The 27,015-nt window shown below is 37.5% G+C and overlaps 5 protein-coding genes across 8 annotated transcripts; 4 read left to right on the top strand and 1 right to left on the bottom strand.

The window, feature by feature from the left end:
* The first annotated feature begins 1,116 nt into the window (after positions 1-1,116).
* On the top strand, positions 1,117-3,553 carry LOC126614740 (putative B3 domain-containing protein Os03g0621600). Of its 2 annotated transcripts, XM_050282393.1 has the most exons (5): positions 1,117-1,339; positions 2,128-2,533; positions 2,619-2,746; positions 2,987-3,128; positions 3,226-3,553. In XM_050282393.1, exons 1-5 carry the CDS (start codon positions 1,268-1,270, stop codon positions 3,231-3,233), a joined length of 756 nt encoding a protein of 251 aa, XP_050138350.1. In that variant the 5' UTR covers positions 1,117-1,267; the 3' UTR covers positions 3,234-3,553. The 2 variants fall into 2 exon arrangements, with proteins under 2 accessions (XP_050138350.1, XP_050138349.1); XM_050282392.1 differs by having other exon boundaries at positions 1,118-1,339; positions 2,987-3,553.
* Positions 3,554-5,191: 1,638 nt separating this feature from the next.
* Positions 5,192-6,935, top strand: LOC126615944 (serpin-ZX-like). The gene is made up of 2 exons (XM_050283875.1): positions 5,192-5,621; positions 5,903-6,935. The coding sequence occupies exons 1-2, from the start codon at positions 5,280-5,282 to the stop codon at positions 6,899-6,901; spliced, it is 1,341 nt and encodes a 446-aa protein (XP_050139832.1). The 5' UTR covers positions 5,192-5,279; the 3' UTR covers positions 6,902-6,935.
* Positions 6,936-7,788: 853 nt separating this feature from the next.
* LOC126615943 (uncharacterized GPI-anchored protein At1g61900-like) lies at positions 7,789-12,639 on the bottom strand. 2 transcript variants are annotated; one of them, XM_050283873.1, is made up of 8 exons: positions 12,369-12,638; positions 11,623-11,763; positions 10,465-11,328; positions 9,301-9,546; positions 9,179-9,193; positions 8,693-8,833; positions 8,499-8,546; positions 7,789-8,079 (listed from the first exon to the last, which is right to left on the bottom strand). In XM_050283873.1, exons 2-8 carry the CDS (start codon positions 11,654-11,656, stop codon positions 8,006-8,008), a joined length of 1,422 nt encoding a protein of 473 aa, XP_050139830.1. In that variant the 5' UTR covers positions 11,657-11,763; positions 12,369-12,638; the 3' UTR covers positions 7,789-8,005. The 2 variants fall into 2 exon arrangements, with proteins under 2 accessions (XP_050139830.1, XP_050139831.1); XM_050283874.1 differs by lacking the exon at positions 11,623-11,763 and having other exon boundaries at positions 12,369-12,639.
* A 1,694-nt stretch (positions 12,640-14,333) lies between these two features.
* Positions 14,334-17,695, top strand: LOC126616572 (protein GAMETE CELL DEFECTIVE 1, mitochondrial-like). The gene is made up of 4 exons (XM_050284643.1): positions 14,334-14,498; positions 15,211-16,053; positions 16,276-16,465; positions 17,265-17,695. Exons 2-4 carry the CDS (start codon positions 15,269-15,271, stop codon positions 17,481-17,483), a joined length of 1,194 nt encoding a protein of 397 aa, XP_050140600.1. The 5' UTR covers positions 14,334-14,498; positions 15,211-15,268; the 3' UTR covers positions 17,484-17,695.
* Positions 17,696-18,443: 748 nt separating this feature from the next.
* On the top strand, positions 18,444-25,178 carry LOC126616633 (uncharacterized). 2 transcript variants are annotated; one of them, XM_050284702.1, is made up of 10 exons: positions 18,444-18,648; positions 19,611-19,761; positions 19,878-20,061; positions 20,835-20,905; positions 21,757-21,894; positions 21,981-22,072; positions 23,108-23,379; positions 23,874-23,959; positions 24,087-24,188; positions 24,739-25,178. In XM_050284702.1, the coding sequence occupies exons 1-10, from the start codon at positions 18,536-18,538 to the stop codon at positions 24,898-24,900; spliced, it is 1,371 nt and encodes a 456-aa protein (XP_050140659.1). In that variant the 5' UTR covers positions 18,444-18,535; the 3' UTR covers positions 24,901-25,178. The 2 variants fall into 2 exon arrangements, with proteins under 2 accessions (XP_050140659.1, XP_050140660.1); XM_050284703.1 differs by having other exon boundaries at positions 24,667-24,815.
* Positions 25,179-27,015: the final 1,837 nt, after the last annotated feature.

The raw sequence follows: 27,015 nt of genomic DNA, 5'->3' as shown, positions 1-27,015 counted from the left end.
GCCTTGATTTCACAAACAAGTTCGAGAGGATGGCAATCTATGAAGTTGTTAAAGATAATATTATGAGGAATATTATTTTTGATTGCTTTGGTGCCGCGGCAAATAATCTTTCAGCATGGCCGACAAGCAAATAGCACTATAAATACAAAGCTGCAAACAATGTACCAACCTCTCTAAATTAACACACAAAACGAAATATAAAATTAAAACAGTGAAATCCGAAGACTGAATTTCACATTACTAGTGGTGTTTTATTTCTTGGGTGTGCCGGTGATCTCCTTTGCGAGTGCGGTACTTATTCTTGCGGCTAGTTATGCTAGCCCTTCCCTTGTAAATGAATTTTAAGAAATAATTTTCGCACTCTTTTTTAAACACTCCCTGATTATTTGTGTCATTTAATTCTTCTTTAAATCCAAAAGGGTTAAAGTCGTGCGAATACTATTTTGCATTCTTTTGGAATCTAGACGATGTTATTGGGCGGCAATTGCCTTTTGGCTACTTAGTAACTAGTTTGTAGTTTTTCTTGTTTGGGCTTCGGCCTCAATTTACCCTTTTTTTTTTCTTTTTTTTTATCAAACAATAGATTTTGTTAAATTATATGTTAGATTAATCACCGACAGAATTCAAACCCACATTGACATGCAATGACTCAATTTTTTCTACCACTATTGTCGGCCTCAATTTACCTTCAAAAGAACATTTTTGTAGATAATAACGTTAACGATAAATAAGTTCAACAAAAATTGAAAAATAGTCGTGTCAGATGATGATTTGACCATTCAATTCAATTGCATTAATTTTCTTTTGGTAAAAGGTGAGTGAATGGAATTTATTAAGCATATATATGTTTTAAGGAGTATGATTCTTTCTCCTCTTATTACCATTCTCTTCCATCCTCTCCTCACACACTCATCTTTTTATCTTATTCTCTATATAAAAAATTCAAAACAAGATGTAGATGTGGCGTAATCGCAATCATTTAAATATAAGGAGATAGAAGGGGAGAGATTAGGAAGGAAGAGAATCCTACCTCATGTTTTAAACCTACCTAAATAGTTTTACGTTTCTTTTTTTTGAAGTAAAAGTGATAATCTACACTAACAAGGCTAGAGTTGAAGTCGAAACCCGTAACTGGTTAGATATGCCGTAAGAAAAACAAGGGGACAAAGGAAAAGAAAAACTGTAGCTACACGGAGCAGCCATGTATTCGTAGAAAGCTTTCAACTTTGAAAATCGCTGCAGAGCATTGTAGAACAGAAGGGTTCCAATGGCACGGAAGGGTCCTCGGAAGAAACAATCGTTTTTTAAGGTCCTACTTGGTGACTTCTCTAAGCATCTGGTAAAATCTTTGCCTTCTTTCTTATAAACTTGTCAAGATCAAACTTTTCACAGTCGTGCTTGCAACTTTTCTTTTCTTGTTTTTGGGTTCGTTTTCTAGATTAATCAGGAATTTGAGTGAATGTTAAAAATAGTAAAATACCCTTTTCATGGTTTCATGTTTGGATCTACTTTTGTTTATATTTTACTACTTGTGACGATATATTATAAAGAAATTCACATTTGAAAACTTGTTTGCTTACTCAGAAACTGAGAGAACAGTGAAAACTGATCCTCAGGGCTTTATCAACCGAGAATGATGACGTCAATAGCTTTTGGCTACTGATTTACACACACCTTTTTCTTCCATACACACTAAATTTTATGTCCTTTGTACACTTGCAAATCCATGATATCCTGGGAGTTGTGTGGACTTCTTTCTCTAAGGAGATTATTGGTGATTGCGATTTGATCGGATTAGGATTGAACTGCATTGGATTGTACAGAATTGTAGGGGATAACGATAATACAATTCTGTGTTTGGTACTACACATGACTAAGGGATTGTGTGCCAAATTATGGGTGAAGAAGTCATGGGAAGATAGAACAAGAAAATTTTGCTCTACATTATCTCACCCTCTCTGCTCAGGATTAGTCAATAGACGATGGTAGAATTACTTGGAAGGTTAACAATGAATGGTATTAAATATTGAAGTTATCCAGTTTGAATTTTGTTTATTACTGATGCTAAGCTTGCTTAGTTTTATGCATTTATAGTATGGTCTTCTAAGAAGCTGTCAAATTTTGCAGCGTATACCGCATGCGTTTCTCAAAAACTTAAGTGGACTATCACTAGGCAAATGCGCTCTTAAGGGCCCTAGTGGAAAACGGTGGATTGTGGAACTGGAAGAGAGAGAGAATGGCTTGTTCTTCTATGCGGCGGGTTGGCAGGATTTTGTGAAGGATCATCTTTTACAAGTGGGGGATTTTCTGGTTTTTTATTACTATGGTGAATCCAAATTTAAAGTCAAAATATACGATAAAAGTGCCTGTGAGAAGGATGTAGAGGAAGCCAACGGGAAGAGTAGCAATCCAGTTTCCTTGGAAAATTATAAAGGAAATCAAGCTAGAGTAAAAGAGGAAATTGTCGAATCTGAAGCTGAAAACTACGATACAGACTGTGAAAACAAAGCAACTATTGCTAACACAAGAAGTGGTAAGTTGCAGATTTTTATGTGTATTTTCTGTAACGGCTTTCCTTGCCCCTTCTCATTATCTTGTTTCAATTTGGTGCTGTGTAGGGAATGCCATGTCTGGAAAGAGACCTACAACTGGTTATGTAAAAGAAACATCAAGCACATGCTTCACATTCAAATCGGAGAATCCATGTTTCATGGAAACTCTGAAGAAGCATCAAGAATATTGTCTGGTGAGTACTCTGTCACTGATTCTTAAGCCATTTTTTGTTTTGTGAAAACATTTTCTTATTGTTTTGGAAAAGATTAATAGATTATTTTTCTAAAAATATTTTCAAGAAGGCTTCCTTGAAAGTTCCACCACTTGTTAGTGAGTGCACTACATTATGAGTATTAGACTTCGGTACAAGGTTAACGAATCTGTTTCTATGTTTAAGACAAACGGACTCTCCTTTGATATTTTAAAATTTCAGGTGATTCCAAAGAAACTAGCCATATCTGAAGGTCTTATGAGCATGGGCACTGTAATGCTTCGAAATGAATCCGGAAGAACATGGTGTGCTAAAGTTATACTTCGTCCCAAGTCATCTTTCCATCGCATGGAATTGACAACAGGTTGGGCAGGATTTTGTAACGCGAACCAGATTTCAGTTGGGGACACTGTCATTTTTGAGTTTGTCAAGCAAAGCGTAATTCAAATTCATGTTTTCAGATCAGTGAGAGGTAAAAGGTGTGCTGTGGTACTAGATACCCTCAATGTAAAGAACGAAAGCTAGTTAAAAATGTCTCGACTGCAATTCACATCTGCATTCTGCGCAAGCGCAATCTTCTTGTATTTTCTTCCCCAGCCGCCGGCAGCCAGTCTTCTGTTTCTGTGATATATCTACTGATTGTTTTATGGTAGCTTTTTGTTTCTATGATGCAGAACTTGAATTGAGAGAGATGAGTTGAGTAGAGCTTGTGCACATGTAAGATGTTAGCCATTCATCCAAGATGGGACTGAATTCAAATGCCATTATATCTCGTTCTTTATATTTTTATTCCTCGTCTCATCTCAGAAAAACCAGCTTCAAAGTTGGTCTCGTAAGCGTGCTGAGTATCAATCCCATGGTTGTTCAAACTCAACTTTCTTAAGTTGTCAAAAAACTCATCTTGCATCAACTTCTTTTTGTTCCTCTAGCCTCAGGATTGAGTCAATCAAAGAAGAATCAACAGATATAAAGAAGCGAAGGAGGACAAAAGGGGTGTGCGGAAATTTTCTTCCCTTACAATTCTTGATAATCTTTCATACTGGTTCTGCATTTGTGTCGGGTCCAATGCAAATGATTCAAATGTTCAAACTCAAATTTGAGTGTCGAGTCTAAGAGCTTTTCTCTGTGCGCATGGGCTGTGTATGATGCGGATTTAACTCACAAAACGACATGAATGATGACATTGCAACTAAATATCAATGTTATATTAACTACGTTATATGTATGTATATATTAACGCGTTGGTACTAAATGTTGACGCCATATCAAATACCGATGAAATATTCGTTGTTAACATGACATTGATATTCGGTTGCAATATCATCGATGAAGTTGTTCAAGTCTGAGTCATGCACAGCTCCGTGTACGAAGTTCAAGTCGTTAATATGACACTAATATTCGGTTGCAATATCAATTGCATTCATTGATAAAATTTCACTAGTGGTTTCGCTTTCACATATGAACCCTGCCTCCCTTTTATGTTTCTCCAACCTGCACAAATATTTTATTTTTTAAGCTATTATACACTAACATAGATTGTTATTAATATATCGGGGTGTTTAGCAGTTACTTGGATTAGGATGATGAAGGTTGTAAACGAGTTTGTAGTAGAATAAACTTTAAACTTTAGTTCCTTAGCTCACATGTAGTTGCTAACGTAGAGAGAGGGTGGGGCAGGAAAGAGAGTAAAGATAGTTGTACGAAAATTCTATCTTCTTCACAAGAATATTTTCATTATGGCCGGAACATGGATGGTATATCATGTATTTTTATATAAGTGGTAGGAAATTTTATTTTTTAAGTTATTAACTTTTTAACATACATATCCCACAATTTGTATAGTAACACGTGATGTACCACCCTGTGTACCGGTCACATTGAAAAATCTCTCATTTTTCACCTACATTTTGACTTTATTTATAATAAACATAACGGACTTACTTGCCCTACAAGTAAGAAAGCCTAAGATCTCTCTCTTGATCAGAAATTTGCTACTTCAAAACCCTAGTGTGGCTGGCCTGTTGAGAGTTGTTCCCATCGATAAGGGATAAGGTTTGCTATGTGTTTATATGGTTTTGGGTTACTTCCCATATTGCTAATTGTTTTTATGATGGAAGCCCAATTTCATCATGGTATTAGAGCGAGTTGTTTTCATGTGAAGCTGAACGGCCACACGCGCTCCACGTCACCCAGTTGTTGTCTATTTGTAGGCTTGAAAATCCGCCACACATGCAGGGGCTCCACGTCACCCAGTGGTTGTGTAGGCTTGAAACACATGCAGGGGCTCCACGTCACCCAGTGGTTGTGTAGGCTTGAAACACATGCAGGGGCTCCACGTCACCCAGTTGTTGTGTAGGCTTGAAAAACGTGCGGGGCGTATGTTTATATGACCTTGGACTATTCCTTGCCAATTGGTTTTACGCCAATTTCATCGCGGCAAACCTCGAAGAGCTGAACTACGCCACTCTCTCTACATTCAACAGCGAAACATATAGAGCACCTGCAGCCAGCGACAATGTTCGGATCTCAATCTTCGTCGTCCCTCTTCAGAACGTCCTCGTCCCTCTCCAGAACATCTTCGTTCCTCTTCAGAACGGAGTCGTCGACCCCCGTCTTTGGGAAGCCATTGTCGACCCCAGCCTTCTTCACTCCCTGGACCCGGGCTTTTCGATTCGGCTCCATATTATCGTTTCAAACTCAGCAGCAACAGCAGAGGACATTGTCGCTTCGGCCTGCTGGCGCCTATGCACTTCGGCGTCCATTTTCTACGCATCAAGAGCCAACGCCCTTCCGTCGCTCCTCTCAGATGGCTCCCGTTGCTCCTCTCCCTTTCGCTCTCCCCGGTGGCGATATTCAAGTATGGTTTTCCCTTTTGTTATTGATTGTTCAGTGCACTTCCCTAACCCTAGCTTTCACTTTTCGTTTTGATTTTGAATTTTCTAAATTCTGTCTTAATTTTTGGCTCCCCTCTAGCCATTTTAATTTTAGTTAATGATGTTCTTAATTTTGCACAAGTAGCTCTGTAGCTCTTCGAGATTTTGAAACCTAACTTTTGAAATGTTGAAATCAAGGGTTTAATCTATGTTTGTTTAATTATTTTCCTATGTAACTGGGGTTTCTTGTTTGTTTGTATCTCAGTCGACCAAAGAAACCATCAGCAACGTAAACGATGTCTCACTCGAAATTACTAAGCAGCTGCTCACGACTGAAGGCAAAGGGAAGAACATGGTGTTCTCCCCGCTGTCCATCCAGGTTGTGCTGTGGCTGTTAACGGCCGGGTCAAAGGGTCCCACAAGGGAGCAGTTGCTCGCTTTCCTCAGGTCCAAGTCCACGGACCAACTCAACTCCCTTGCCTCCCATCTTGTCCCTCTCATCTTCACAGACGGGTCTACCAAAGGCGGTCCCTGCCTAAGTTTTGCTAATGGCCTTTGGGTTAAGGATACTATCCCCATCATACCTTCCTTCAAAGAGGTTGTGGACACTGCTTACAAGGCAGCTATAAAACATGTTAGTTTTGTGAACCCTGAGGAAGTGAGACGTGAAGTGAATTTATGGGCCGAGAAGGCGACGAAAGGCCTTATCACTGAGGCTCTTTCTCCTGGGTCAATTGACCACACCACCACTCTTATATTGTCAAATGCTTTATACTTCAAAGGCCTTTGGAGCAGAAAGTTCGATGCATCGAGAACAATAACGGACAACTTCCACCTTCTCAACGGTACTTCCGTTATGGCGCCTTTCATGAGAAGCTCCGGAGAACATTTTGTTAGAGCCTTTGACGGCTTCAAAGTCTTGAAGCTTCCTTATTCACAGGGTGAAGACAAGGAGCGGCAGTTTTCCATGTACTTGTTGCTGCCAGATGAAAAATATGGTCTCCCAGCTTTGGTCGAGCGAGTTTGTTCCGAGCCTGGTTTCTTAGATCGCCATCACCCCAGAAGAAGAGTCCCAGTTGGCGAATTCAAAATCCCAAGGTTTAAGATTACCTCGGGCTTTACAGCTTCTGAAATTCTCATGGATTTAGGACTGGTGTTGCCTTTCAATGGTGAAGGTGATTTGACAGAGATGTTGGAATCAGGTATAGATAATGCCAAAATGATTCATAAATCCTTCATTGAAGTTGATGAACATGGCACATAAGCTGCAGCTGCTTCTGTTTATTACACACTTATGTGTTCTGCTGGACCGGTTGAACGGATTAAAGAGATAGACTTCGTGGCTGATCACCCATTCCTGCTGTTGATCAGAGAGGAAACGACTGGGACTGTTATGTTCATTGGTCACGTCCTGAATCCGCTTGAAGAATGATTTTATCATAGATAGGGTCAGAAAATCTTTCCTCTAGGATTTGTTTCTATGCATGCTAGTTTATGTTTCACTTAGATCAGGTAGTCCATTTAATGTAATTAAGAACTCGTACTAGTTTTTCTGGACGGAAATAACTAGTACTCTTATGTTTTCGGTTTTTGATTGCCTAATATTTTTACATTTGAGGTTCACCGATTGCTCTGCGTTTCTCAGAAAATATTGGCTTTTTAATAGGCAATGAACGAACATGATGATGGGATATTTTGGTCTAGACCGTAGTATCATATCCAATCTCGTCTCGTTTTTGTTAATTTATATTTAATTGTGCAAACAAAAGGGTCTCCGGACTCACCGGTGCTTGTTTGTCTAACGTCGCCGCCGGAGCAGGTTGATGCCAAGGCTGCTTGATGCCTTGCACTGTCTTTTAGGGTACGAAGTTCTTCCTTCATCAGATGGAGGGTCTTTAGTACTTTTTGGGTTCTTGATTTAACCAAAGTGAGTGAGGAACGAGGATGGTTAATGCTTTTTTAGGTTCCTTCGAACTAAAAACAAGAGGTTTCGGATTTGAAACCCATTGTTAGCCAGACTTGTGGGCAGAGGAAGGCTGAAATGCCTCTGTGAAACTTCCTGGCTCCCGGAAAGGATAGATAACCGTAGCTTGCCACTAGTTGTCCCCCTTAAAAAAAATTAAATAAATAAAAACATTGTAACTTGCCAACTTTGTGGTAAACCTAAAAATCTGCTTTTTCTGAACCCAATCGGGTCACTGTAACATAATTTAACCGGATCATTGTATCATAATTGCCAGGAATAGAGAGAGAACTGCTATACATGGAAACTACTACTCAAAATATACAAGAAAAATCCACACATAAATCTCCAAACGTCCCTAAAATTCAAACCACCCCAACCCTCAGCCCATATATATCCATCTCCTCAGTACAACAGAGTACCCAAAACAAAAAATGAAAAAACGGGTACTATAAATTCCAGCTCACCACCACGACAGCCTGCATCATCAACGCATTGTTTTACAGTGTTAGACATTTTCCCTGCGTGAGAACGTCTAAAGAAAGGGCAACGAAGAAATGCAAATCCCAGAACTACCAAATGGTAGAAGCAAGCGCTCATGCTTAACACTTTCACAACACAAAAGGCTTCTTTCATTTTCACAACACAAAACGCTTCTTCCGAAAATTGAATTGATTTTCCTTCGTTTGGTTGACATTTTTTTCATTTGAATAACACCCCGATCGTATGATTAGCTATTGTGCCAGCTTCACTAAAGAGGGCAGCTTTCATTTTTTTTTTTTTTTCCAACGTCATTATGTTTGTCCATGCTTCATGACTTTGTTAAGCACACTAAAACAAAAGAACCAAGGAAATTCACATATGCACAGAGGAAATTGGATAATGCAGCGACACATACCAGGATTTTTAAAAGTCTCCGATGTTGGTAGTGCAGGCAATGACATCTCTGCAAAGCATAGTAGCCATGAGGTAATGGACTTGCACATAAAGGAAAATATGCAATTTATAGAATCCCAGTATTATTTGTCTCATAGTATATAGATTTTTTGAGGGCAAAGGGCAACAAAAGTTATTCTTTGCCCAATCAATTACCAGGTGCACAAAAGGACAACGATGAAACTGAGGAAGATGAAGGCCATGGCGCTGCAGTGTTGTCACTCAAATCACATGAAAAGCTGAAACCTGTTGTATTGTCAATTATCGCATCCGCAGGCAAGCTTCGAAGTAAACACCCTGCATTTGAGCAAAATGAAAAGTACCAATCTTATAAGAATAATGATTCGGGAATTACTTGATCGCCGCCACCAAGTACATATGAGGTATCATGAATCCAACATTACACTCTAGAACACCTAGGTAATGTACATTTAGGATACGTATTGCTAAAACACCCTGCATTTGATCTAAGTGACATCAATTTCGGTTACACTAATAGCATTGCAACCGGCATTTTATAAAGCACCCACAACACAGTACAAAGAATATTCCCACTCCTAAACATGACATTGGATATCAAACCTTCAGAAAGAATATAATCAATCAATAAAAGAAAAAGGAGAAAGATTGAAAATGTCATACCTTGTTGCACGTATTCTGTTGCAGTGCCCACCAGGGATCCAGGGAAAAAAAAGGTAAAAGATCAGTTATAATGAAAGAAAAGAGGAAAAATAATTAAAAGAATGGCGTGGCAGGATGAGCACCTTGAATGCTAAAGTCTTTCAAGTCAATATCACAAAGCTCATAAACATTTTCCATCACCCCGCCTTTTCTCAACATGGACCCAAACACTGAAGCACAGATTATAGCTTGTCTATTTGTAATTAACATTTGCTTTTGTATTCCCGAAATATAAGTGTTTAATGAGCTACAGCAGGAAGGACTCGGGGCAGCAACATTGCGACATGATTTAACTACTTCTGAAGGCTGCTTAAATTCCAAAGGGCAAACTGCACAAGTGAAAATCATTTTCATGAGAAAAGATGGTACAGTATTTAACAAGTCCAAAAATACACAGCATGTAAAGATGTAACCATCAAGCTACTAAAAACCAAGTAAAACATATATGGTTCATTTACAAGTATAAGCAAGCCAAATCTCAAACTTAAAACTACAGGGCCAAAGCGGGTAAAAAACTGAAAGGTTTATCATATTTCCGTTCACAAGCCAGTGAAAAAGTGGGTACACATAATTTGGATGCTTCACTCATTTCATGACTGAATTTGGTAATTAGTGAATCAATATGCCGCCTAATGCAGCTTCACTTGTCCTTATGTTACCCAACACAAGGTTGTAAAACTGTTGTGCGCTGTTGGTTTTAAACACAACTAACTTGTACAATTTCCATAAGAATATGGCATTCCATTCAGCACATGTACCTCCAGAGAAATTATTCATGAGTGAACACTAAGTACTGCAGATAAACATATTGATTAAATAGGCTACATAAATATTAGTGAAGAAGAATCAATGATTAGGTTACCCTAAAAGATAGTAAAAATAAAAATAACTTAAACACTTCCTCCAGAAAGAACCAAATAAAAATGGTAATACTAGAGACGCAAGTCCTTCATTGGCCAGGAAAGGTTACACATGAAATTAACAATATGATTCATAAAATGAAACAAAAGTAACAAATGCTGATCTTCAAAGTTTACTATCTCTTATCAGCTCAAACAAATTGTCTTTTCATTTTCTATATTGACACTAAAAAATTCATATTTCAATAAATAGAGGAACCTGCTTACTGCATTCACTGTTTTTTTCTATACTTCAGGCAAGACGAACAACTTAACAATAGATTAGATGCTGAAACCACAATTTCTAAAGTGTAAATAATTAGTTGTACAGATACTTGAAAACTGTACCTTTGTTAACCTTGCAGGCAGATAATATTCGAAATGCAGTATTGGCAGCATCTGACGAGAGTTTCCTTGAAAGATATGAAAATACCACACCTTTACAATCACTTAGAGTATCAGTATAATTAAGCCCACCCACTAAATTTTTATTCTCATTCATCATCAATTGCTTTCCTGAGATCCTTAGTGCAGCATCCGCTATTGCATGATGGCAAATTGGTCTGCAGCACTCTTTGAGAGGGTCAACAGTTGTGCAAGCCTCCACTAAACTGCTTGTATTTACTGTTTTCTCAAAGGCATTAATGTCCTTCACTGGACAGGACCCACCAGTAAGATTTGACGAATTTATGGAGCAGAGTGTAGGTACTGAACTGTTTGCACCCCTACTGGCTAAGATACTGATGATATCTTTAAAACAATCATTCGCGACTGAATTTTGCAGAACCAACTTATCAGAGTTGAAGCTATAGAGACCCTGGAAGATGCGGATTAAACTACTAAACTGCGGGCAACACATTACATTTCCTAATATTGCCGCCAAAGGTTGAAAGCAATCAGTAGCTGTCTTTTCTATTACACTTGATATGGTAGAAAAATTCACAGGACACTTCCCGGTTAAAACAGGCTCATATCTTGTCGGAAAATTCGGGTACATCGGTTGTGAAGGTTCATCTGCAGGATTTGGGTAGTTTGGAATAACAGCTGGTGATATTTCAATGGGATTAAAGAACCCAGTAGTAGGTGGATTAGCTAGGCCTAGCTCTGCCACGGAAGAAGCATGACTTGGGTCAAATACTGTCTGCACTGCCACGACATCTTGGAAACTGGATAACCAGATAAAGAATAATAATAGCTGGCAGCACAAAGAACCTGCAGTGACATATAAGCCTGTCTTCAGAAGAAGTAGCAAGGACGCATTACTCATTGACCAAAATACAATGCATATATTGCAAGTTTAGATTTACTTCCAAAGAAAAGCTACCAACATAATCAATTCCAGCAATACCTAATGGATAGCTATCCTCTGGTCATACAAACTTTACACTAAGGAACGAGACCTTAATATTTTGCCGCACATTAAGTAGTATTGTAACCATCTTTTTGTTCATCCTGCCCCTACCAAAGAATCCCTAAACAAGCTATTTAGAATAAATACAAACTTACCCTTATGATGAATAGCAGCCTTTAAACAATCCATAACTCCCAAAGCCCTTGAGTACCATTGAGATTTACATTAGTAAGTGGTACTTGAGTTCGTGACAGGCCCAAAAATAGCTCAACCCAATGCAGCAATACCTATGCCACCTTCAAGCATCAACACAAACCCAGAAGGGAAACTCATTAACTCCTCTCGAGTGCAGATAAAAGGGCATAAATGTGCTCCGAATATACGCTCTTTTGGATTATTAATACGCTTACAGTATACACAAGTATAACACATAATCCACCTGATATATAACACATAATCACAACCCTAAGTAGATGCAAGCTTGCATTCGCAACTAGGCCGAATATCGGTGTCTCTAGTGTGACCATTCAAGATGAATTCTTTCACTCTTCAGAAATCAAAGCACACAAACAATTTACCTAAATTTTCTTTCTTTCGAACAAGAACCCGACGAGAAATAATCAAATGGAAATTTATGAAGCTATAAAACTGAAAAGCCACACTGAACTGAAGATTGAAATAACTCGTAAATTGACAAATCTGAGATACCACTAACAAAGTGTAGCAAATCTTAAAATTCCCAATTTTTTTTAATCTAAAAATAAATTAAAAAACTTTAACTACCATAAAAAAGTTGCATCTTTTTCACTGTATTTTTCCAGACTTTCTCGGCCACCAAACAGCAGATAATCACATGAATTTAAGCAACAAAAAAAAGGAACTAAAAGAAACAGAAGAGTACCTGTAGACATTGAAGCCATCGAACATGGTTTTAGCGAGAAATTGAAAGGATTCCCGGGTTCGGGATCGTGAAGCTTAAGCAGGCATGGCTTTCGGAAGGATGGGTCGGAAAACTGGTCGATTTGGACGCCCGGAATCTGAGCTGAGCTGAGCTGAGCTGAAATGGAGGTGGGGTGGTCAGTCGTGGGGGTGTGTGTGTGTTCAGTAAAACTGCTTTTGTGCTTTTTGGGTGGTGGATATAGTGGACGACAGCGGTCTCAACCTTTTGCCCCTTTGTTGACTTCTACGGTTTTTACCCATTTCACAAACCATTTGCCGAGTACCAACTCACCCATAGAATTATACAAATATTTTATTACAAAATAACACTAGCATCTTATGATCCTTATTTACACCGAGGAAAATTATGGAACTTTATTTAACGATAGAAGTTTGAGTCGGTAAAGATCGTTCTTTTCATTAGATGAAAGTTTAGATTTGAGTTTTGTTGTTGCCAATCTTTTTTGTTGAACTATCTGTAAAAACCAAAAAAGAGTGTAAGATCCTCTATATAAGTTCTTAAAGAGACTTGTGACATGCTTTGACTCTGAGATTAGGTAACAACCCTTCCCCTAAACTTTTTTTGACCAAAAAAAAAAAAAGAAATTGTAGATTTGATTGATTTAGAGTGCAGTGTACTTAACTTATGAATTTAGATGTAGATAGACTTTTAAGTCTCAAAATTATATAGAATTATGTGTGTATTTCTGTCATTACGTAAGTAATATTAATTTTCTACAAAACTCTGATTCAATTTGGACATTGATTGATGGGATCCACAAGTAATCTCGAACCCTCTCTTGTAGAAGAAGTGACGTATACAAAGCTTTATTAATTGGAGGCAGATTGTCCTTCCTTTTACCATGTCCTTCTCATTCCCTTTTATTTGTGTAGTCACTGTTAAGCCACATCAATATGTCTTATTATCTCTATAAAAAATCAATATAAAATATTGATGTGGCTTAACCGTGACCGCACAATGTAGGAAGGAATGAGAAAGGCATGGTAATGGGAGGGCAGACAATCTGCCTCCTTATCAATTACCAAAATCCTTGGACAAATACTTATGATTGTAGATGACACCAGCACGATTACGGTCAATTCAAATCCATTTATATTGTGGAGAAGGATCCTCACCGGATCCTTTTTCTGGAATCCTGAGATTCCGTGATCGTGATCGTTTATCGTATATTGTGTGATCAGAAATCATTTTAAAATTGACCGCACGATATACGATGAATGATCACTATCATGGAATCCCTAGGATCCCCAAAAAAAAGGATCCAACCAGGATCCTTTTTCTTATATTGTGATGCGTTCAAGTTCGATTATCGTGTTGTGTCTAAGATCGTCACACTGTGAATGCACTATGATTATTTTAAAGGAAAACTAATGAAAAGAGCTTGAAAACTTTGAGTTTTAATGATAAGGACAAAATAAAGGGTAAAGGGAATAGTACCAGACTTGACTTTTTAGTGTAAAAATGTGGTTTTTCGTTAAAGTGAACAGTATCGGGTGCTTTTCGTTAAAGTTCCCTTATTTTAAACCGTTAATAATAGTTCACTTCATTCATATAAAAATCAATCTCTTTTTAGTTACTAAAAGTGATCATCACGTTCTTTTTTGTTCTCTTACACTCATTTCTTTAATTATAGTATTAAAATTAGAGTAGTGAAAGGATAACTAAAATGAGATTTTTATCCAACCGGTTCGAAACCTTCTCATTTTCTTAAATTATTATAGTAGTTTTGAAGTTTTTGCCCTTTTCCTAATAATAATAAAATTAAAAAATAAAAGTGTGAAATCACTATTATTTGCTTATGGTCACGTTGACTTGTTCTAATTTCATCCGAGTCCATTGGATTGGGCTTGGCCCATTAAGCTGTACAATTCAGGGCCCAGTCCGGGTCGCCGGACAATCAGAAGGCTGGATTTTCCGAGTACATTAGCAGCCGAGGGTTTTGGGGTTTACATCTTTCCACACCATCTTCGCCACTGCCTGTCTCGGTTCCGATCAATGCAGTGAACCACGAAATGATTTAGTTCAGATTTAGGGTTTTGCTCCAATGAATTGAATCCTGCAGCTTTCAGCGTACGTATCTCTCTTCAATGTATTTTACTCGTATACGTATTTTGTAATTCGATTTTCGTTTGTTTGGCTGCTGAGAAAATGCTGTGAATTCATATGTCGTAGCGTTTCTGACGAACTGGAATTCAATTCATATGTCTGTTTGTGTGTCTGCTGCTGTTTGTTCTTGGGAAAAATGTAAGTATTGGCTGCGACTCATATGAACAGACATTTTCGATATGATTTTTTAAATTTAAGTTGGGGCTTTGGGTTTTTTTTTCAATCTGCATTAGCTAATCGGAGCGAGCGGCTTTTGAGATGCTTATCGATTGCTGTTTTGTTTTGCATTGAGATTTTCGGGGTTGTAAATATGGATAGTGAAGATCCCAACTTTATATGTGCGTTTGTACTTGCATGTATAGATTTATATGCCATTTCTATGCTAGATTAAAATGTTTTGTTTCGTCTCTGGGGAAATGGATTTACTGGTTGTGAACAGAGCAATTAATGGCTCTTACCTGATGAATTAGATTTAAATTTCTTTCATTTTCAAAGTGCAGAAATGGCATCAGATCAGTACTTCGGGGTTATGAATTCGTTAACTGGCCATATTTGATCTGTGTGTGTCACTGTTTTGTGTTATTATATGCATTGAACTTGATTCGTTTACGGAGTTACGTTAGATAAATAAATGTGGAGGCTTAAGAGATTTCCCTTTTCTTTTTGGTGAATTTAGTATATTCAGTACCTGTGGTGTGGTTAGTAGATTGCGTCCTGGGTAAAATACTGCAGCAATGCAGAATCTGCACCGTGTTATTTCTCGTCTTTCCTCAACTTCACTTGGCACGAGTACAGCAAAGTTTCTGAGAGAGAAAAGCAAACTGACGTTGGGAAGCACTGGTGTGCTTCCGTTGAAGAATGGTATTGAATCTTGTCAGTTTATCACTCCCCGATTCTTTTCTTTCAGCTCTGGAGGTGATGGTGAAAATGTTGGTAAAGACGAGTGGGATAAATCCCCGTCTGGGACATTCAGCAATAATGCATCAGATGATTTGGGGTGGGATAAACCACCGCCTGGAACATTTAGCAATAATGCATCAGATGATTTGGGGTGGGATACTGCATCATCGTGGTCGACTGGATTGACCAAGGAGCATTTTGATGGGGAGGTTGTAGGCCGACGGACAAGTGGGCCCGACCCATCTCAATCATCAGTGGTATCTGGTTTGCAAGAAATTGAGGATAGGATAAGGGAACTGGAAGAAGAGAACAAGAAAAGCAAAAAGTTTGTGGATGGGTGGGGAGAAAGATTGCGGGAGATAAGTGTGCTTCTGAAGCAAGTGCGTGAGCCTGGTGCCAGAGGGTCTTATCTCAAGGACTCAGAGAAGGCTGAGATGTATAAGAAGCACAAGGAAAACCCTGAGGTTTATACTGTTGAGAGGCTGGCTAAGGATTACAGGATTATGAGGCAGAGAGTGCATGCTATTCTTTGGCTCAAAGAGATTGAGGAGGAAGAGGAGAAAAAGCTTGGTCGTCCTTTAGATGATTCTGTTGAGCTCCTGCTTGACACCTGCCCAGAGTAAGATATCAATTCACAAGCATTACTTCTATCATATACAAAGGGTCCTGTAGTTCTAATAATTTTGTAATGATATCAATTATTCTGTGCATACTTCATACTGATGGTATAGGTTTCCTGCTGCGTTAATTGTAGTCGCAAATTTATAAGCTTAGTGGTGCTTGGCTGATCTAATAGCCAGATTGTTTTTCTCATAGTGCATAACTCCTTTCCTCTTTTCAGATTTTTTAATTCTCATGACCGCGAATTCCATGTGGCATCCCTTCCCTACAAACCTGATTTCAAGGTTATGCCAGAGGGTTGGGACGGTACCACCAGAGATTTGGATGAAGTTCATTATGAAATCTCGAAGAAAGAAGATGAAATGCTCTATCAAGAGTTTGTCCAGAGAATGAACTTCAACAAAATGAAAGTAAGTTCCATAATCCTGACTTTTCCATGAGAAAAGAAAGCAATCCAACATTAATAATAAAGAAAAAAGCATAATTCCGTACTACAAAGTATTACTGCTATATATGGTGTTACTTTTACGTATGCTCATTATTATTAGCTTTTCTTTCTCTTTGTTCATTTTTTTTATCTTTAAGGATGAATCATTGGAGACTACATATGTTTTTGCATCATACTTTTCTTTTTCCCACTGAAGTGGCATCAATAGTTATTGTATTTCTCCTCTACATACCTCTTTATACGAACAACTGATGGACTTTACAGTGTACAAGCAAACTGATTAGGGGAGTATTAAGTGGGTTTCTATAAGACAAGGTGATAGCAAGTCTTAACTGGGGATGTGGGTTGACAAATTTGGTGACTGAAATTAAGTGCCGTATCCAATTGTGGTGTATGTAGAATTTTGATGTCTTCGCTATGGAATTGTTTGTGGTTCCAATTTCTGGTTCTTAGAACTTATGAGTTGAAACTTAGTGTGATATCTATTATCAAGTTGTATTAACGCATCGGGTAAAAGGGGTTTTGTCTATCCATCCATGCTCCAAGGATAATAAAAAGGGAAGTACTTTCATTGAAAAGGAAGAGATAGTTTCTTTGTCATTAAAGAATGGCCAGTATATTGGGTGGCTCAAGGCTTGTTTTCTGTCTATGCTCTGCCCATTGCGCTGCACATTGACTATTCAGTTTTGTGATTAATACCATTAGTATTGTCTGTCAATGCTTTTGTTATTCGTTTAAATGACGGTTTCACTTGTGTGCAGATGAAAGGAGAGGTCTTCTGCCACAAGCATAGTCGTCGTCGGACTTCAGACGGGTGGAACTTCACCGTTGAAAAACTCGGACCCAGAGGAAAGCGTGGAGGTGGCGGTGGCTGGAAGTTTGTCAGCCAGCCAGATGGTTCAAGCCGACCGCTGAATGAAACGGAGAAAATGTACGTGAAGCGAGAAACACCCCGCCGCCGACGCAAGATCCTTCCGTGACAATGAAGTTGTTTTGTTATTTGAGTTAGCTGTTGTTATCAAGCATGTTTGTAGTTGGTGCAAATCTTGTGTGGGTCTGGTTAGGTGGTGATAAGCATGTCACCTAGTTTGGCCGTTGTATCTTTTTGCTTAGGATTCTATGCTTCGCTATTTAATTGCCTTCACCAGCCCTGTTTCTTTCTCAGTAGTCAATGCAACTGTTTCACTAATAACCACGGAACATTTTGTACTGGTTTGGTAGTTTGGTACTAGGTGCATTTATAAAAAGTGGGTATAAAAAAAAGTTGAGCTCAAAAAAGTGTTTGGTAAACATTTAAAAACAACTTATTTTAACAGTTTTGGGTGAAAAAAAGCTGAAAACGTGAAGCAGCAAAAATAAGCTTATTTTCACAGCACAGCAGAAACAGTTTTTTTTTAAAGTACAGCAATACCAAACCAGCCATTTATCTTTGGATGAATATGACTCAAATAAATTCATTCATCCATTATTGCGTACGTTAATGGAAAAACATGACAAGAAAATAAGGCCCTGTTTAGTGTCAAGGATTTGGTTCAATTTGTGTAACATAGAAAAAATGAATGTCAATTTTTAGATGCTGTTTAGTTGAAGGTCGAAGGTAGATTACTCATAGAGGAAAATTCTCCCTTCAATCTCCTGAAAAAGGGTATGATTGCTAAGTTTTTTTTCTATGATTAATCTATCTTGTGCATTCGACTTAGATGATATTTGGAAGTTCACTTTCATTTCTTCTCTAATACAAATTAAATCTAGCGAGTTATTTGCGAGACTAAACATTGAATGAGGGAAAAAACATACTTCTACATGTGATTCGATATTCTAGTTAATTGAATGTTGATTTCATCTATACATTCCGGGTTTGAAACACTTCATTTCTTCTAATTTATTATAGTTTCGTCTCTTAAAATCAACTAACTTTTGGTTTAATATTAATTTTCTTTTGTAGAGAGAGAAAAAAGGACCAACAAAACAAGCACCCAATAAAAACAAGAAAAGAAAAAACAAACAGCATGGTCGTTGTAGAGCAACAGCCATGAACAACAAGAGCAATCAGAGCTTCGACAGAGAAGAAAATCACTCCAAGAAAGAAAGCGCAATCTCAACCCCCGAATCCAGATTCAACCAAACCCTCAGAAATGTTCAAGGGTATTTTTTTTCTGAGTATTTTTATGAATTTCTTGATGATTTTTGCTTATGATTTTCCTCCGATTTGAAAACCCATTTGCAAGAAGCTTCCTTTTGAAGATTAAAATTGAACTGAAACAATTAGGATGCAGTTTCTCACTCGTTAATGGCTCTAATCCATTGCATTGGAGATTAGAATTGGCCCCAATATGTAAAAAGAATAGCTTTTGAATTTTGATTTCTCAAATTCTGAACGTGGGTTTTGTTCATTTCGATGTTTTCGATGCGAAATCGGTGAGAAAATTAGTGTGACTGGAGATCTCTGTGCTCAAATTGGAAAATGCAGGAAAACTGAAGTGACCTTTTGAATTTAGAGTGAATATGTGGTTCACGTTTTTTATCTGGTTCTTAACTTTCTTTTGCTTAGTTCATTCAGCTGGCGATTTTGTTATGCATTAACCTCAAGTTAATATCATTTAGCTGAAAGTTAGCGACGCTAGATTCAGTTTTTACTTAATTTTTTTTCAAAAGACTAGCAAGCATGTACCTTAGACTACTTAGATTGAACCAATACTGCCATGGTTCAGTGTGTAAGATAGTCTGATTTGTTATATGATTTAAACTTATAATTGTAGTCCCAATCTTGATAAGATTCAGATTGCATTAGATTATTCGAGCCTTCTGACAAAACGACTCCTTTCCGTTGTTGCGTTATATAATGTTCTATCATATACCTTTGGATTTTTAGCAGTTTGATCAAAGTTTAATGTTCGTGTCAACGGTTATGATATACTTGGGTTATGTTTAGTTTAAGGTTGCAAACTGAAGCAACCTATGTCTCTTCTGGAACCTTGTCCACAATTCTTTAGATTCGTTTTTGTACTTCAGTTGCTAAATGTTGTTCTAAATAAGATCTATTGTTTATAATTATATGTTCAAATATCTAATTATTTTTCCTTTGATCATATTGTCCTGATACCTAGGTTGCTCAAAGGGCGTAGTATTCCCGGTAAAGTGTTACTGACTAGGAGGTCAAACCTGGCGGATCCTTCAAAATTACAAGTGCCCTCTCCAAATTATGGAAGGAGCTTATCATTCAATGATGCTCAAACAAGTGATCGCAGAGCCTTGGAGGTTTATTTTTATCTCCTTTTTGTCTAATGAGCTTGAAAAGTAAATCATTAAAGCCATTTGCAGCTGTAGTTGGTTAATTGAAAATGTAACTACTGGTACTGTTACTTCTAAAATAGGAAGACAACGAGGTTCTAGGCAACCCCAGCAATAATGAAAATTCAAATAAGTTAACATCATCAACCTCGAATGTTGACAATATTTCTAGAGGAGCTAAAAAATCTGCCATGGGAGCTAGAGCTACTGATTCTGCAAGAGTTATGAAGTTCACAAAGGTTCTTTCAGAGACAACAGTGATATTAGGTATTTAAGGACTATTTCTCTTGAAATTTCCCCTCCCCTGCATTTCTTCTCCCCTTCCTCTATATTGATCAAAGTGCGACTATGTAAAGCTAAAGTGTTTTCTTTTCCGAGCCACCTAGAATACTTGTTAGAATCTGTTGTTCTTATTAAATTATTATTTTTTTATTATGAAAAACCAAAGTGTTTTCTGATACGGTAGAAGCACAGAAAGAAACATAGTGACAAGCTATCAACTTGAAAATTGAAATACATTAATAGAAGATCTCTGGAGACCCTGAACTAGCTCCTAGGAACTCATGCAATGTCTAATAGCATCTCAATTGAAATTGCAAAACATTTAAATGAAACGGACTAGAAACAGCTGCATGCCAAAGAGAGTCCGGAAGGGAGACATAAGACTTATTGGCAATTGGTCCATATAGACATGGAAAATGTGCACACAAAGGAGATTCCCCTCTATCCACCAGTGCTCCCAAAACCTGATCCGTTCCCTGTTCTTCACAACTATCATAAGGAGAGAAATAAATGTCACCCTGGGGTTTTGTTTGTTGCTTTTTAGCTTCAAAATTTTGTGTAGTCCTTTCATCATTTAGTGGGCATCCTCATGATTTGAAATCTAAACTTTCACACATGTCATTGTTGCTGGTATGATCAAGCATTGTAGCCTAGGTCACTCTTTTGATAAATCTGTTACCTCCCCAAGTTTCGTTTTTGCACTAATTGAACTTTGATTCTTCATTTCCTTTCAAATTGAATCTTGATTGTTTATGTAGAAAAGTTGCGTGAGTTGGCTTGGAGTGGCGTACCACCATATATGCGGCCCGACGTATGGAGGCTTCTTTTGGTAAGCTCTATGCTTCAATACTTTTATTAAAAGCACTATGACGTTTTTTGGATTTGTTATCCAATGTACTCTAATAATTAACCACAGATATTTAACCATTTTAGATGCTGCAAATATAGATTTATTGCCCGCTCGCTGTTAGAGGAGAGAGAAGTTGTGGGTGGATTAGCCTAGTACTGTGTATGGCTTAAATTTGCATATAGTATATTGTATAATAGGTTTGTGAAAGGCTTGATTGAAATTGCTTCCAAAGCTGCCTAAAGTGGAATCAGGCAGAAGCCATTGGTTTTCTGTTCACCTTGTGAGAGGGAGCATTAATGACATTGAAGTGGCTACGTTCTCTCCTTGTGCCCAAGTACATTTATTTACCCGGCCTTTTCTTCTATATGTTTTGTTCACTGCAAGTTTAAAACTGTCGCTGCCTTTAGCTGGTCATAGGTGCCTAGTTCATTCATTCAGTGTTGTCCAATGTGCATCCCATGCTTTGTACCTAAGATTTTAAGGAAAACTAACGAAATGTCCTAAAAAACTTTAGTTTTAATGAAAAAGGACAAATAAAGGTGTAAGTGAATAGTACTAGGAAAGGTAAAAATGTGGTTTTTCGTTAAAAGTGAACAGTACCGGGAGTGTGTCGTTAAAACTCCCAAGATTTTATGCTTGTGTTACTGTGTTATTAAGCTTTTCATTCCACTTTTTTTTCTTGTAAGTGGAGTGGAAGTCCTAAAGCATGCACTTGAAGATACCATCACCTTATAAAAGGGGCTCGTTTATTTGCCTTTCTGATAACCTGGATTGCGTTTATCATGTAAAAATTGTGGCTTGTTTGAAATTAAAATATGAACTGACAACAGGGATATGCACCATCTAATTCAGATAGAAGGGAGGGAGTTCTAAGAAGGAAGCGCCTTGAGTATCTTGACTGTGCTTCTCAGTACTATGATATTCCGGATACTGAGCGTTCAGATGATGAGATAAACATGCTTCGTCAGGTGTTTAAATGTTAAATAACTGCCAACTTTCTTAGTGTTAATACCTTGTTCCTGGTTTTGACAGTTACCTTTGTTGACCTTGTTAGATTGCTGTTGATTGCCCAAGAACTGTGCCAGATGTATCTTTCTTTCAGCAGGAGCAAGTCCAGAAATCCTTGGAGCGCATCCTTTATACCTGGTTAAATACTGTATCTTATATTATGGTCGTTATTGGCTTGTTTTTTACATCAAATGCTCTCATGCAAACTAATACTGATTGTTCTAAGTTGCATCTATTGGACCTGTTCGTTCGTGAAAACAAAAGTGTAAAAAATTTGCTAGGTTTATTGATCTGGGAATTCCAGACCAATTGTCTTAAGTTGTGGGGTTCATCAGAAAGGCTTTGGTTTATTAGACACTTGCTGATTTTGTTGTAGCTAACAATATGGAACAGTGATGTGATTTTGTCCGTAAACTATCCTACTGTTTAGTGCCATGCATCAGTCTCAAAAACCAGCCCATGTCTATACCAATAATGCTTTAACAGCTCTAAGCTTAGAGGCTTTTATTACCAGTCAGACTTGAAAACATTTGGCATTGCCCTGTTGGTTTTACCAAAGTAGTTCTTGCTCTAAACTGTTTGGGATAGCGGTGTCGATTTGATAGTGACTTGTTTAAGTTCATTTGTACATGTTCTCTACAATAACCTGGTAGGTTTGGTGTTCTTAACATTGTGCATTAAGAGGGCTGGCATGGGCATGAATCTGAAATTGTAATTGTCACTTAACTAGACATCTTTAGCTACACCTCTACTGATATTTAGTCATGTTGATCAGAATGATTCAAGTGTCCACGTTCATTTCATGGTATTTTGATGGTAGCTCTCTATTGAGATTTGGACCATGCAGGGAGAAATAGTGAGTAGTGATAAAGCTCTTCAATACCATAACTCGCCTCATTTTGTGAAACTTGTTTTCTAGTTGTTTCCTCTAACTGAGAAGTTTAGACTATCAAATGCAGATAACAATTCATGGTACCTTAATTAAGTGAATTGTTTCTGTTTTATTTTCTAAGCTGTTGTTGGATTCCAACAGTTTAGCTTTGAAAAGAGGGAAAAACCGTCTAGATATGAAGTATGATTCAAGATGCCATCATTTTATTTTATTTTTTTATTATTTAATTCATATGATTATTAGTTATATCTTCTTAAGGTACTTCTCCTTGTCTCTTTCAGGGCAATTCGACATCCTGCAAGTGGATATGTTCAGGGAATAAATGATCTTGTTACTCCCTTTCTAGTTGTTTTCTTGTCAGAATACTTAGACGGGAGTGTGGATAATTGGTTGATCTCCGATCTGTCTCCTGATAAAATATCTAATGTAGAGGCTGACTGCTATTGGTGCCTATCAAATTTACTTGAAGGTATGCAAGATCATTACACTTTTGCTCAGCCAGGAATCCAGAGGCTTGTGTTTAAACTAAAGGAATTGGTCAGGCGGATTGATGGTAACCCCCACTTTTTTGCTTCTGTTTTCTTATTCTTGCGGTCTTTTCCCTTGATGAACTGAATCATATATGTGCATCGTGCTTAAAGTGAATTAATTTTTGCTAGAATCATTTTGATATTTCTTCTCTGGCATAATTTTCAATATGGAAGTCTGTTTGCTTTTCTTTATGCATATTTGGACTTGCGTATAGCAACCAAGAGATGCATACTGGCGTAGCTTGCAATCTCCATCTGATGCAATAAAATGTTGTTGCACATTTGTACATCATATTGTAGTGAAGGGTTGTTAAATATGAGTCGTTAAAATAATATTTTCTATGTAGTTGGTTTTGTTGAAGTAATGACCAACTTTTTCTTGTATACTCTACAAAGTTCCATGTAAGATCTTCAGAAAATGGCAATATACCTCATGCTCTGGGATGCAACAAACATGTCAAAGTTCAGCTATCATCTTTCTTGTGTATATTTATTAGTTTTCTTTCTTCTGCATTAGAACCTGTATCTAGACACGTGGAGGAGCAAGGACTCGAATTTCTTCAATTTGCTTTTCGGTGGTTCAACTGTCTTCTAATACGCGAGGTTTGCTCCTACAGATCTCTTCTATGTACTTGATGTGTGTTTCCTCTGTTTTTGTCCCGGACAATGCGAACCTACTGTCAATTTATTGCAAAGCTAATGGATTTTTCTCTTTCTTTCTCCTTTTTAGATACCTTTCAATCTTATTTCCCGTCTGTGGGATACATACCTAGCCGAAGGAGATGCATTGCCGGATTTCCTTGTGTATATATTTGCCAGTTTTCTTTTAACGGTAAGATAGAATCTGTTTCCTTTGCAACGATATAGTTTTCTTGGTTACTTGTTTGGATGTATTAGCTGTGAGCCTGTGGTAAGGAAATGTCCGTAGTGATTTATTAGTCCACTAACAACATCTCTCCTCATTTGGTCACTGTTGGGGGGTGGGCAGGCTACCATGTTTGATAGCTTTGCTTATGGAAACAAATCACTGTTTGAATGCATGGTCAACTGGCCATGGTGGTTTTTCTTTCTGACTTTTGAAATTGTTTTCTGGAGTTTGAAAAAAGTAAAAATGATTTTATTGGCGATAAAAATCCATGTCATCAACAATCATAAGAAAGAAAGAAAACTTAAGCGGGTGTATTTAGTAAATTGGGATTCAATTAGAATGACCCTATTTGTTACAGTGTTACTATATTCTTGTGCTCGAGTCAATTTGACAGCAGATAATCTGAAAGACTATTTTCTGTGTTCTTTGTTTATGTTTTCAGCTTAAATTGTTCTAGGTTTTCTTTCGTAACAGAGTTGAAGTCAATAACTTGAAATCCTCTATGAATATACAGTGGTCAGAGGAGCTTCAGAAGCTTGATTTCCAAGAGTTGGTTATGTTTCTTCAACACCTTCCAACCCATAACTGGACTCACCAAGAACTCGAGATGGTGCTGTCAAGAGCTTTCATGTGGCACAGTATGTTCAAAAGCTCTCCTAGACACTTGGCCAGCTAAACACAAATTTGTAATATTCACCCATCTATCGACGACTCTGGATTTTTCTTTTATCCATAGTTTTCGGTTTCTTTGTTCTTTACAATTGTTTTCTTCCATGGTGGAGGTCCTTGCCCATATTATGTATCTGGTGTCTGTAGTATTTGTATTTGGAAGCATTTCTTGTAGATTTTCCTTTGAGCAATGGAGGAGAAGGAAAAATGACTTGACTTTGCATGATTTTGTTTCATTGAACGGTGCTGAAGAAATTGGCAATCCATTTTATAGTTGTTCATAAATGTTGATTTTCAAGTCCTTGCGGACTGGTTGTGTGGTTTTTCTCTTGGCTACTTTAGGTCCAAAGGCGCCCGGGCTCGTTTGGGAGTGATTTTGGAAGGTCTGGGATCACTTGGGAAGAAGCATCTCTCATTTGCTTATGGATAAAATTGCTTAAAGTGATTTTTATGGAGAAGCACCATAAGTGATTTTGACCGTCCTAGCGTGGTTTTTCGTTATATCCTTTTTTCGATCCAAAAGAGTCGATTGGAAGCTTGAGGTGGCACCTAATTCCGCCATAATCTGGAGGCCAGAGTCTCTAGAACCTCAATGTGTTGTCCTAAAGGAGTTACGTGAAAGTAAATTAGAACATCAAGTGGTGTTAGAGTTATGTTTCAAACATGAGGGAGTTTCGTGAAAACACGATAAACCTGAGAGGGTGTTAGTGTAATTAACCCTTAGCAAGCTTTTCATGAGTAAATCATAGTATTTAAGGTAATTTAGGGAATAACCGATTGAAATTAAATGGCTTGAAAGGTGCATCTTACTCACTTCCAACTCTACAGTAATTAACTTTATTTTTCTAGGTCAGTTTACTTTGTGCGCGCACGCACCGTTTCAAGGCTATGGATGCTAATTTAAAGAAAAATGTTAAACACACGACACATTTAATTACCAGCTCACCTTTGACACTTGGTTAGTTTTTTTATATTTGATGGATTCCAAATTGAAAAATTTATGGAGGAAATTAGGGAAAGTTTAAACCTCCGGTATACAAATCAAGGAAACATGTAGTTGCCAGAATATATGAGGTTAATTACACTAACATTTTATGAGATTTATCGAGTTTTCACAAAATTTCTTTACGTTTGAGACATTAAACTAACACACTCTCATGTTTTAATTCTCTTTCATATAACCCATTGAGTCAAAATTTGCTTATAAACTTAATAATTTACCTTTATTAATGATTTGAAACTAATAAAAGAAGCTTTATAATTCTTTACAATTATATAAAAATATTATAAAACATTAAACACTTAAAAAAAGGACAATACGACAACAATCGCAACATCAACCCGAGGGTTTCGATATTGTAATTTTAATTCTGCTTTTGATTCCTCGGGATTTTCCCAGGACGATGAAGCATTGAATTATTGCCCTACTTTTTCATTTGAGTGGACACAATGCCAAATATTTCATAGTCATAAATTGCAATCGTCTTTGTTTGTGAAAATTGAATTTCGAATTCAATTTAATAAGGGTGTGCTATCCATACATCTATTTTTACTTCTTACACACATTTTGTTGATTTATATTCCTTGATCTTCTTCAATTCATCCGATCCAACGGCCGAAAATTAAAAAGATATGTGAGAAGTAAAAAGAGGTGTTTGAATATCACACCCTTTAATAAAATCTACACAGAACATGTAGAGGCACCAATTCCATCTCCTGGTTGGACATGACGGAGCCGATAGAAACCAAATTAATAGGCTTTGGCAAGAAAAACAACTATGTCGTCTCTCCTTTGATTTTTAATTTTTGTTTTTTTAATATATAATGTTTTGTTATAAACTTTATAGTTTAAGTGTGATTGTGTAAATCTTAGATTAGATTTCATTATAGTTATTATTTCCTATATGGACTTGTAATCCTGGCACGGCTTAGTCAGTTATTCTCGCAGTTTAGGGGTGGGCAAACGGGTATAGGAACCGCGGGTCGGGGCGGGTAATCACGGTTCGGGGCGGGTACGGGCCGGTTCCTAATATTTTAGAGAACAAACGGGCCGGGCCGGGCCGGGCCCTTTTCATTTACGGGGCGGGCGGAGTCTAGATGCTTAGAAAAACGGGTACCCGGA

This window comes from Malus sylvestris, chromosome 3 (genome assembly GCF_916048215.2).
Source record: "Malus sylvestris chromosome 3, drMalSylv7.2, whole genome shotgun sequence".
Classification (NCBI taxonomy): domain Eukaryota; kingdom Viridiplantae; phylum Streptophyta; class Magnoliopsida; order Rosales; family Rosaceae; genus Malus; species Malus sylvestris.
The sequence above is the reverse complement of the archived record's forward strand: the minus strand, read 5'-3'. Positions and strand labels throughout refer to the sequence as shown.

Excerpts from the sequence above, each read along its gene's own strand:
- LOC126616572 (XM_050284643.1), top strand. The coding sequence starts at position 15,269 with ATGCAGAATCTGCACCGTGTTATTTCTCGTCTTTCCTCAACTTCACTT. Across the intron at positions 16,054-16,275 it reads CTGCTTGACACCTGCCCAGA|ATTTTTTAATTCTCATGACC; the intron begins GTAAGATATCAA and ends TCCTCTTTTCAG. Across the intron at positions 16,466-17,264 it reads TGAACTTCAACAAAATGAAA|ATGAAAGGAGAGGTCTTCTG; the intron begins GTAAGTTCCATA and ends ACTTGTGTGCAG.
- LOC126615943 (XM_050283873.1), bottom strand. The coding sequence starts at position 11,656 with ATGGATTGTTTAAAGGCTGCTATTCATCATAAGG. Across the intron at positions 8,547-8,692 it reads GTTGTCCTTTTGTGCACCTG|AGATGTCATTGCCTGCACTA; the intron begins GTAATTGATTGG and ends TATGCTTTGCAG. Across the intron at positions 8,080-8,498 it reads GGAGACTTTTAAAAATCCTG|GCTGTCGTGGTGGTGAGCTG; the intron begins GTATGTGTCGCT and ends TTGATGATGCAG.
- LOC126616633 (XM_050284702.1), top strand. The coding sequence starts at position 18,536 with ATGAACAACAAGAGCAATCAGAGCTTCGACAGAGAAGAAAATCACTCC. Across the intron at positions 19,762-19,877 it reads GTGATCGCAGAGCCTTGGAG|GAAGACAACGAGGTTCTAGG; the intron begins GTTTATTTTTAT and ends CTTCTAAAATAG. Across the intron at positions 23,380-23,873 it reads ATTGGTCAGGCGGATTGATG|AACCTGTATCTAGACACGTG; the intron begins GTAACCCCCACT and ends CTTCTGCATTAG.
- LOC126615944 (XM_050283875.1), top strand. The coding sequence starts at position 5,280 with ATGTTCGGATCTCAATCTTCGTCGTCCCTCTTCAGAACGTCCTCGTCC. Across the intron at positions 5,622-5,902 it reads TCCCCGGTGGCGATATTCAA|TCGACCAAAGAAACCATCAG; the intron begins GTATGGTTTTCC and ends TTTGTATCTCAG.
- LOC126614740 (XM_050282392.1), top strand. The coding sequence starts at position 1,268 with ATGGCACGGAAGGGTCCTCGGAAGAAACAATCGTTTTTTAAGGTCCTA. Across the intron at positions 1,340-2,127 it reads GTGACTTCTCTAAGCATCTG|CGTATACCGCATGCGTTTCT; the intron begins GTAAAATCTTTG and ends CAAATTTTGCAG. Across the intron at positions 2,534-2,618 it reads TATTGCTAACACAAGAAGTG|GGAATGCCATGTCTGGAAAG; the intron begins GTAAGTTGCAGA and ends GGTGCTGTGTAG.